General features: G+C 40.6%; 1 protein-coding gene and 1 long non-coding RNA gene across 2 annotated transcripts in view; both read right to left on the minus strand.

The window, feature by feature from the left end:
* Window positions 1–1,767: 1,767 nt before the first annotated feature.
* LOC116049967 lies at window positions 1,768–2,167 on the minus strand. The gene is made up of 2 exons (XR_004104953.2): window positions 2,129–2,167; window positions 1,768–2,098 (listed from the first exon to the last, which is right to left on the minus strand). It is a non-coding gene; the product is annotated as an uncharacterized LOC116049967 (long non-coding RNA).
* A 2,759-nt stretch (window positions 2,168–4,926) lies between these two features.
* LOC116049966 (caskin-2-like) overlaps window positions 4,927–10,951 on the minus strand; it is an 88,816-nt gene continuing 82,791 nt past the window's right edge. Inside the window, exons 20-24 of the mRNA XM_035996421.1 lie at window positions 10,770–10,951; window positions 10,127–10,458; window positions 8,242–8,390; window positions 6,565–6,850; window positions 4,927–5,166 (exon numbers count right to left, since the gene is read on the minus strand). The exon at window positions 10,770–10,951 is cut by the window's right edge and continues 1,026 nt beyond it. Of these exons, the coding sequence (XP_035852314.1) occupies window positions 5,070–5,166; window positions 6,565–6,850; window positions 8,242–8,390; window positions 10,127–10,458; window positions 10,770–10,951 (1,046 nt within the window). The 3' untranslated portion in view covers window positions 4,927–5,069. The remainder of the gene's footprint in view (window positions 5,167–6,564; window positions 6,851–8,241; window positions 8,391–10,126; window positions 10,459–10,769) is intronic.

Consider the following 10,951-nt stretch of genomic DNA (forward strand, 5'->3'; position numbering starts at 1 on the left):
GTAGCTTTAAGAAAAATTAATAATATATAAAAAAAATTTAAAATATCACAAAAGACAAAAACACATGAGCAGTGTTACATCATAGATATTTAATGGTTAAACAAATAATACAGCCAGAGACACACACACACGCACACACACACACATACACACAGTAGGAATGTGGAGGCTGGTTATCCGCCGCTGCATACGGAAGAATTAAAAAGCCTCATTAAAACATTTTATGATATTTAACGTATTTTCTTCGTTTGTGTGATTTCTCTTTAACCCTCTGAGAATGAAGCGCCTACTCAAAAAGCAATATAACAAAATGTTATTTTAGACATTTATTATACATTTATATACTATCATATTACACTACTTTTGTGAACAAAAAGACTTTTGTTAAACTCATTGAAAGCACCAAAACAATTTGTCTGCATGAGTAAAGGTGTAAATGTTTTCGCCTTTAACAGATTTGAAGAATTCGAAAGTTTCTGTTCAGTTTGTTCTGAACATTTTGATACCAAACACACGGGGATCAGTTATATGGAATCACTTAACCCTCCTGTTGTCCTCGGGTCAAATCTGACCCATATTCAAAAAGTTTCTATATCAGAAATTTGGGTTTTCTTTCAAACAAATTGTCAAAAATAAAAGAACGTGGATGGTTCCGTACAACGCTCTTCACAAGTCAAATAAACGATCAATTCACTACTTTCATTGAATCTGGGTGTTTTATTCAATTTTATAGCGTTTGAATATTTTTTTTTTTATAAAAAACATTGAAAAAAAATCAACAAAAAATCAGAAAAAGTGACAAAAACTTGGAGAAAAAAAGGCTTCAAAAATGGCAAGGAAAGTGACATACGTTGAATATGTCACAATGTCCAAAAAATTCGCCAAAGAAATCAACAAAGTAACAAAAAAACACGGAACATAAAGTCACAAAAGTGTCTAAAAAGACAACCAAAACGTAATTTTTTTTTTTTTTTTTTATTTTGATCCAGAAAAACAACAAGTTGTTGTATGGTCTTAGGGTCAAATTTGACCCGTTTTTTTTATATATCAGAAATATGGGTTTCTTTCAACCAAATTGCCCAAAAATAACTTGAATGCATGGATGTACGTTGTATGGAACCCAGACAACATTCTTTGCAGGTAAAATGAATGATTACTTACATAGAATTTGGGGTGTTTTTATTCAATTTTATAGCATTTCCAAAATGTTTAAATGGTTTTTAAAACAGTATCCTGACTAAACTTTGACATAAACCCATCTGTGATTCACTCAACATCCTCTAAACTTAACTATTAGTCAAAATAATTCATAATTTCTGCTACTTTTAACTCACAAATGAGGTATAATGTCATTTAAATAAGGTTTATTGACCATGCATTAAAAAAGTGTGAATAAAGTGACAAAAATGTTTGAAAAAGCACCAAAAAAAGTTCATTTTCTATTTTGACCCGGAAGGATCTACGGGAAGACAACGCAAAGGTTAAAAGGTGAATTTAGCGAGATGTGTAAAAACCGATAGATCTCAGAGGGTTAAATCCTCGCAGCTGTGAGCGATGTGTTTGTGTCAGGAACCACAAATTATTATTTCATCCATACGATCACAATGCCAGGACGCAGTCTCTCACAAATTAAACACCTTTACATCGAGCGATCAACGGGGAGAGATCCGGTACATCCCATAATATCTGCATGAACAGATGGACACTGTGTGCAAATGTGTTGAATCTGTAAATATAAAAACACATAAACCAAGAACAACAAAATGATTTGTGAACTCACAAAAATAGTTAGCAAGTAAAATCTGCAAACACACAAAACCAGTTCCACTAATTAAAAACAACAACAACAACAACAACCTGTAAGTGCATGACACATACATGTACATTTACAAATAAATGAAAAACATTTGTGAACATCTTCCTAAAAAGAAAAGCGGTGTTACGAGTCGATTTCTGTTCAGTCTGGCAGAAAGTTTGTCTCCAAACTCAAACTGTGTGTGTGTGTATGTGTGTGTCTGTGTGTGTGTGTAGTGTGAGTAAAAACCCAGAGAATCCAGATCCACAAATGCATAGGGCGTAGGTAAACCTTTCACACACACTACACACACACACTACACACACTACACACACACACACAGGCCTGAAATACACAGACACGCAGACACACACAAATAAACGTCGGAAAAAACGGAAATAATGTTGGAAAAAACACCTAAAATGTCGAAAAAAACAACACAAAAACTTTGAAGAAAAACTTCCAAAATGTCGGAAAAAAATGCCCAAAATGTGGAAAAAACATCAACAATATCATCAAAAAGGTTAAAAAAAATTTAAAAACACAAAAATTTTGAAAAAAGACTTCTAAAATGTTGAGATAAAAAACGAGAACGTGGAATTCTTTAAACTCCCAAAACCCTCCGTGGTCGATAAAAGTTGTCAGAGGAACAATTATGCGAATCAAAAATGTAAAAAAATAAATAAATATATATATATATATATTATAAATGTGAATCACGTTTACGGACAACTTCTGTTAAAATATACAGATTGTGAGAGTGTAGGCTTTTCGACATTTTTGTTGCTTCTTTCATAGTTTTGTCGTATTTTCTGAGTTTTTCGCACCTTTCTGATATTTGTCGCCTTTTGACGTTATGTTTTTTTCCGATAATTCTTCTGAGGTTACTGCCGCTTTAAAAAAAAAAATTCACTCAAGGTTTTATATCCCCTGCATCCCCCCCGAAATCTACGCCTTATATGCACAAATGTCTTTTTGATTCCCAGATTAAAAACTGGATTTACAAATCTGTCAGTTTGAAAGTTGCAAATGCCAGGAAGATGTTCACAAATTCTTTTTCATTTACACACAGATCTGCCGATGTTGTTCACACATAAATATAATTGAGATAGATGTCTCTCCATATATACGGCATGCTAAATACGCGAGTTCATCCACACCACACGCTGCACCACAAAACATTTCATAAACATCATAAACAGGATTCTGTTTTTGTTTTTGTTTGTGAAAATATGTTGAGGAAACTCTGTACAAAGACTTTGGTTGAATATGTGCTCCTGTATATATATATAGCTCTAGTGTACAATATACATATTTAGATAACTCATTTAAATACTACTTTGGCTAAACATGAATATCAAAAAATAGTATCAGATGACGTCTGAGCGCTCCGACAGTTTGGACACAAATACACGGGAAGACTGGCTGCACACGGTTAAGATCACTTGGTATAAAATAGATTTTTTTTTAAATATTACAAAAGGTAAAATTTTAAAATGGTCAGACATGTTGGATAGAGAGCCGAAGAGAAACTTATGATGTATATATGGAAGGCCGTATGGCCCACATATACACTATTTTGTAATTCAAATAATGTCACATTTCTTCTGTTTTTTCCTGGTGATTGTTGAGATTAGGGATATGAATCTGTATTCTTGTGTATTCTATAGTAATTTTTTGGTCATTTTTCAAATCAGTTTTGGGTCAGTTTTCGATCAGTTTTGGGTCAGTTTTGACAGTTTTCTGTCAATTTTCTGAGCAGAACATAGAAATACTCAAGCAGAGTATCTCAGATTTGTTTTTAAGTAAAGTAATGTAGCTGGACAGGAAGTGATGACAGGACTTCTGGGGTTGAGGCTGGAAGGGAAACAGCTACGGCGAAGACAGTTAAGTTTAGGAAAAAGATGGTGGTTTGGGTTAAAACACTCCCAAGGAACAAACATGCGTTTCCTGGGTGAAAATGATTAAAATTTATATTATTGTATTATTAGATTCTGCTGAACTTCCGGCCGTAGCTGTATCCCTTCTAGCCACAACAACCAACTTCGGCTCTCTATCGTTTTACGCAGAACAAACTTCATGTTGTAATATAAGTGTTAAACAATGTTCTTAATAATCTGTGGAGGCGTTTTTCTCCCCCTTCTGTTTGGTTCATGTTTCTATGAGACACGATGACACAGGAAGGTTTCCGCTGGACTTTGAATCTGTGGGTGCAGAAACCAGATTCTGTCAGAGTCCGAAATTAACTTTCTGACTCAGTGTCCATGTTGGCAGGGAGATGGAAAAATCTACCCACCAAGCATCTTTCTTACCGGCAAAAATATTAAATTGCATTTTCTTTGTAACATCACAAAACTCTTGTTGGGGTTGCAATTCCTGCTGGTCCTGTTTGCATTGACTGAAAACTGACCAAAAAACTGACTGAAAACTGACCACAAAAATGAAAACTGACCGAAAACTGACTGAAAACTGACAAAGAAATGACTGAAAACTGACTGAAAAACTGACTGGAAACTGACCGAAAACTGACCGAAAACAGACAAAAGAAATGACCGAAAACTGACTGAAAAACTGATTGAAAACTCACAGAAAACTGACCGAAAACAGACAAAGAACTGACTGAAAACTGACCAAAATCTGACCAAAAACAGACCAAAAAATGACTGAAAACTGACTGAAGACTGACTGAAAAACTGACTGAAAACTGACAAAAAAATGCCTGAAAACTGACCGAAATCAGACGATTCAGCTTCATCAAAATGAAGACATTACCTATTTTGGTACAAACATTTACCCCTCCATAACCCTAACCCGGATAGCCCTCTTAGATTTAGTCGCCAAACAGAACATTTACCCGTACTTGGACCTTGACGAGAGTTAATTTCGGACCTTGCTGTCAGAAACGAGAATGGAGGACGTCGCGGAGGAAGTACTGGGGAGATGAAGTGCTGGTGTTCAGTCTGTGTTCATCGTGTCGTTCAGAGAGGAGGGTCAAAAACATTGACCATCCTTCCCTCCGTTTCCTCTTCCTCTGTTTCTCTGTTCCTCTGTTTCTGAGTTTCTCTGTTTCTGAGTTTCTCCGTTTCCCTGTTCCTCTGTTTCTCTGTTAAATCTGTTTCTGAGTTTCTCTGTTTTTGAGTTTCTCCGTTTCTGAGTTTCTCTGTTTCTGAGTTTCTCGGTTTCTGAGTTTCTCTGTTTCTGAGTTTCTCTGTTCCTCTGTTTCTGAGTTTCTCCGTTTCTCTTCCTGAGGTTGAGGCTTTTAATTTGAAAGTCTTCAGTCCAACATGGCGTCCAGCTGGTCAGCCAGGTCGTCAAACATGTTGCCGATGTCGTCCAGAATTGTCCCCGCAGACTTCACCGTGCTTGATCCACTGGTGACAAAAAAACATGTCAAACAATAAACGTTAGTATAACAACACTGAAACCTGCAGGGATATTGCTAAATAACCTGTGCAGTGTCTGATTTATGTTTTAACATCATTACTGTGATTGGATGTAAAACTTCCTGCTTTAAATGCAACCAATAACTTGACTCATTTCTTTCTCCCCACCCCTTTAACACGCACTCCCAAGAAAGTGAATGCGGGAGACAGGAGAAGAAGCTCTGGCTGTCTGGCACAAAAACTCCGTCTCAAACCCTCAAAGTCTCGTTCTCAACCCCTCAAAGTCTCGGTCTCAACCCCTCAAAGTCTCGGTCTCAACCCCTCAAAGTCTTTGTCTCAACCCCTCAAAGTCTCGGTCTCAACCCCTCAAAGTCTCCTTCTCAACCCCTCAAAGTCTCCTTCTCAACCCCTCAACCCCTCAAAGTCTCCTTCTCAACCCCTCAAAGTCTCCTTCTCAACCCCTCAAAGTCTCAGTCTCAACCCTTCAAAGTCTCCTTCTCAACCCCTCAAAGTCTCAGTCTCAACCCCTCAAAGTCTTTGTCTCAACCCCTCAAAGTCTCGGTCTCACCCCTCAAAGTCTCCTTCTCAACCCCTCAAAGTCTCCTTCTCAACCCCTCAAAGTCTCCTTCTCAACCCCTCAAAGTCTCAGTCTCAACCCTTCAAAGTCTCCTTCTCAACCCCTCAAAGTCTCAGTCTCAACACTTCAAAGTCTCCTTCTCAACCCCTCAAAGTCTCAGTCTCAACCCTTCAAAGTCTCCTTCTCAACCCCTCAAAGTCTCAGTCTCAACCCTTCAAAGTCTCCTTCTCAACCCCTCAAAGTCTCAGTCTCAACCCCTCAAAGTCTCCTTCTCAACCCCTCAAAGTCTCAGTCTCAACCCTTCAAAGTCTCCTTCTCAACCCCTCAAAGTCTCAGTCTCAACCCCTCAAAGTCTCAGTCTCAACCCCTCAAAGTCTCCTTCTCAACCCCTCAAAGTCTCCTTCTCAACCCCTCAAAGTCTCGGTCTCAACCCCACAAAGTCTCGTTCTAAACCCCTCAAAGTCTCGTTCTAAACCCCTCAAAGTCTTGGTCTCAACCCCTCAAAGTCTCAGTCTCAACCCATCAAAGTCTCGTTCTAAACCCCTCAAAGTCTCGTTCTAAACCACTCAAAGTCTCGGTCTCAACCCCTCAAAGCCTAGGTCTTGTCTCGGTCTCAACCCCTCAAAGTCTCAGTCTTGTCTTGGTCCCGATACACTCTGGTCTTGGTGATGACTTGGTCTCGGTTTAGGTGGTCTTGACTACAACACTGCCTTGTGAATCGAAATTGAATAATGAAATCAGTGGTGATACCCAGCCCTAATATTTACGGGTCTTACAGCCTCAGAAATGTCTCCCTCTGACCATCTTACCCGTCTGAGTTGTCCTCCAGTTTTCTTTCAACGGCCTTCAGCGCAGCTGCCAGAGATGTGCTGGTCTGATCCAGTCTCTGTTGAACCACCTGGGTCCCGCAGGGCGACTCAGGGACCGGACCGGGACCCACGACACACACCTGGGGCCTCGCCGCTGCCAGAGAGGGACTTTCAGGGGCCGGGGGGGCCGGGGCTCGGGGCCCGGGAGAGGATGGACAGGATGCAGAGGTGAAGGCCACACTCTGAACCCCGCTGACGCTCACAGATGGAGACGAGTGTCCAGCTGCTGAGGAGACAACTGCAGGTCACACTACAGCAGTGGTTCTCAATAATGTTCCCCCTTTGAATTGTGTTTTAAAGCCAAGTACCCTCTGACCAGCACATATCATTTTTGGTAGAAAATAAAAAGTCTCTATAAAGAGACAGCAGTGTCTGCAGCGATAGATTTACAGAACATTTAAATGCTAATGACAAAAGGCAACAAAAACTTTTTAAAAAACCCGACAAAACCTTGAAAAAAGACGGTAAAAGGAAGGAAGGAAAGGAAGGAAGGCAACACTAGGTAGACAAAAGTGACAAAAAATTCTAAAAATGTGACAAAAACTTTGAAAACAACATTTAAATGCTAATGACAATAGGCAACAAAAACTATTTTTTTAAACGACAAAGCCTTGGAAAAAGACAGTAGAAGGAATGAAGGAAGGAAAGAAGGAAGGCAGGCAACACTAGGTAGACAAAAGTGACAAAAAATTCTAAAAATGCTACAAAAAACATTTAAAATGCTAATGACAAAAGGCAACAAAAACTTAATAAAAACAAATAATAAAGCAACATTATCATCTTAAAGTAGAAGATATACTGTCTCTTACATCACATAAATTATAAACAGGTTAAGTGAGTCTGTCTGGGTATACACTGTCTCTCATTTGGACCGGTATCGACTAGTCCTGGTCTTGGATTTGTGTTGGATTCGACAAAGGTAGACTTGACTACAGCCCTGCTGTTAACGCTTAGGATTGTGGGTAGTGTAGTACTTCTCCATGACATGTGTCTTCTAGGGAAAGTAAACTTTCGTTTCACAACCTCGTAGCTCGGGGTCAGTCTACCTCAGATAGTTTAAACCAACGCCGCCCAATTTGGCCAAGTTTGGGCCGTGCTCCCTTTGTTTTGGCTCGCCATGGCATTTGACATGCTCATGCTTATTCTCCTCTTATTTTGAAAGTGCTGTAAAATCCTGACAGTGATGACTACGAACTGAGAGTTTGTGGAGCTAAAACATAAGTACTTAATCTGAGTTTTACGGCGATGTAAAACACAGTGCTGGTAAACACTTCATAATCAAATACGTACGTTTTATCTACGAAGAATTACAAGATTTACGGTAGAAATACGGTACATCTATTTATGGCCCGTGGCCTCCCATCCAGATACATTTTGGCCCTTCATATGAAAGAATTTAGGCACCTCTGGTTTAGACATTATGGGCCCTATTTTAACGATCTTAGGCCACGGCGTGAAGCACCTGGCGCAGGTGCGTTTAGGGCGTGTCCAAATCCTGCGTCGGTCTTAAACTAGCAAAGACACTTGTTGCAGCTCTATGAGTCTAAAATCAAGACCAAGTCAAGATCAATAAAGGTTCCTGTATGTGAGATTTAAAAGAGAGAGTGTGTATCGTACCTTGTGCTGCCAGCAGACTGTGGCGGACAGGTTTCGGGGCGACGGCAGGTTTCGGTGAGAGCGGAGGTTTGATGGGGGATCCTGTCGCCGGACTGGCCGGCCTCTCCTCGCTGATCCTCAGATCCTCCTGGCTCTGGGACGGAGGCCTGCTACCAGTGGGGTAAATCACACGTTTTATCACCATAAATAACATGTAAATAAAGGTTGACTTAATGAATGATAGACTCAGAGGAAGCAGGCCTACAAAAATCCCCCATTTTCAGTCGGAGTGTAAATTAAAAGTTTTATCACGATACGATAATTTATAGATTCTTTGGACAACGATACGATATTTACTGATATCTTAAAGTCCGTCACGATACGATTCGATTCAGGGTCCTGTGATTGATACGAGATGATATCCTTAACGCCTTTTTTCAACACATTACAACAACTCAAAAAAATAAACTACAATATGATTGAACAGTTTTATTACGGTGCTCTTCCAGACGTTAGGACGTGGGAATAGTACGGTGGCCGACCGGGGCAAACACACTGCAACTTAATGAAACACACGCATATAGACAAAACACAAGCAAATTAAGAAAACCTCTTCATAAATTTGACAACACAATTGCTCAGCATTCAGCAAACGCGCTGCAATTACACACAACACAACCATATACATAAACGTGCTGCAAATACAGAAACGATGCAAAAAGAAAAGCACACAATCCCCGAAAACAAATGCAACAAAAAAAACGCTGCATCCAGATTACACAACGGAAGTTCTCCAGGCCTCTAGGGGGAGCAGCTAAGTGGAACAGCTTGATTTTCGACCCCACGGGGAGAGAGCGCTCTGATTCTAGATTCAAGATTCTGACGGTATAGGCTTCAGCAAAAATAACATGGTTTCAAGGTATTGGAATTACAGCTTTTAAAATGTATTATTTTGAAATGATCTGGGTAAAAGACAACTTTTTTCTCCCCATTGAACACAATGTAATTTATTTTTAAACACACTGGCAGGAAGACAGATTTCTAAACTGCACTTTCTGTCCTTGACAGTGTTGGGCAAGTTACTTCCAAAATGTAAAACATTATAGATTACTAGTTACTGTCATTAGAGAGTAATTAGTTATATAACAATATTACTGTCTCTGAATTGTAATGTATTACACTACTTTTGAGTTACTTTCACCAAAATAAAAGCGGAAGTATGGCTTGGCAGGTAGCTTGTTTTGCTTTGTTTCACCACCGGATCAACAAAGTCTCATCGTTATCCACTTTAATACATCAGAATTTATTCATATTATTGTGTATTATTAATCTGAAGCTGCAAAGTAACTAACGCTATAAAAACAAATAGTTAAGTAAAACGTACAATTGCCTACTTGACCCTGAATTGTGGTGGACTAGAAGTAGCCTAATAGTTACTTTCCACGGCTGATAAAGTGCAATGATATTTACGTGTAGCAAGCCTCAACATTAATTCTCGACGTTGTGACGTTGACGATGTTTATATCTGTCAGCAGCTCGGACACACTGCTGTCAGTGCTGACGTACCGTCACCTGTTGGGACACGGATGTTGTCGGTGTTGGTGAATTCTTAAAAAAACAAAACACCACTAAATGTTACGTTAAAATGCGCTGCAACTCGCGTTACTGAGATACCGAAATTGTATTAGTAATGCGTTATATTACTGCGTTACATTAAAAAGGAATACATTACTGTAACTGCGTTACTTTTGTAACGCGTTACTCCCAACACTGGTCCTTGACGACCCATAAAAAACAGCTCATACCGCAGGAACGCAGCGCCGACGCGCCCAGTGGAACGTCCAGGTTACAGACGATATGTATTGATCATTTTGGATCATAGATCTTTGAATGGTTACAGCCGTACCTGCTGGCTCCCTCCCTGCCGGGCGAGTCTCCTCCCGGCTCTCTGTCTTTGGGTTTGTGTCGGCGCTTCACCGTGTCCGACTCCTTCAGGTTGAACTCGGGCACGTCCAGGTTCTTGGTGTGCTTCTCCGGCGGCTCCAGCACGGCCTCGGCCCTGGGCGGCCCCGGTGCTTTGGGCCGCTGTTTGATGGTCAGGTTCCCCTCCTCGGCGAAGGGGATGCACTCACTGGAGCTGTTCTGAGGCGACGAGGAGCCGTCCAGGCCTGGACCTTTGGGTTCTTCTTCCTCCGAGTCCGACTTCACCCCTCGATCCGGCTCCGTGCCGCTGGCGTTCTGCGGGGGGAATCTGGGTTATTATAGTAAGCCATAGCGAGCCATTTTTTGCACGCCTATTTACATAAACCATTAAGATATGATACACTTTATTGCACACGCACCTGGTCCTGGTCCTAGGCTTGTAACAAGTGGGGGGGGGGAGAGAATTGGTTCACCTATGTATCGTGGACGATTTTTAAAAGTGTATCCTATCTTATGTCTAAGCTGTCCTATCAAATAAAGGCCTATTTTCACATGTGGCCTAAATCCTCTTCCGTAAAAATGTGAGATTTATAAAATAAAGACTATTTGAACATTTAAAACCGTACCGTGGTGGGAATACACTCGCTTTGCACCCTCCTCCTCGCCGCAGCGGCAGCCTCCTGTCCTGCAGAGTTAACAGAATCGAAGGACGGCGACGCCTCCTGCCGGACGCCGTCGGGTTTAGATCCTGGCGGGTTCTTCTCCTCTCTCTCCGTCCATCCCTCCAGCGAGGCAGCGATGCTCCTCA

This window comes from Sander lucioperca, chromosome 21 (assembly GCF_008315115.2).
Source record: "Sander lucioperca isolate FBNREF2018 chromosome 21, SLUC_FBN_1.2, whole genome shotgun sequence".
Lineage (NCBI taxonomy): Eukaryota > Metazoa > Chordata > Actinopteri > Perciformes > Percidae > Sander > Sander lucioperca.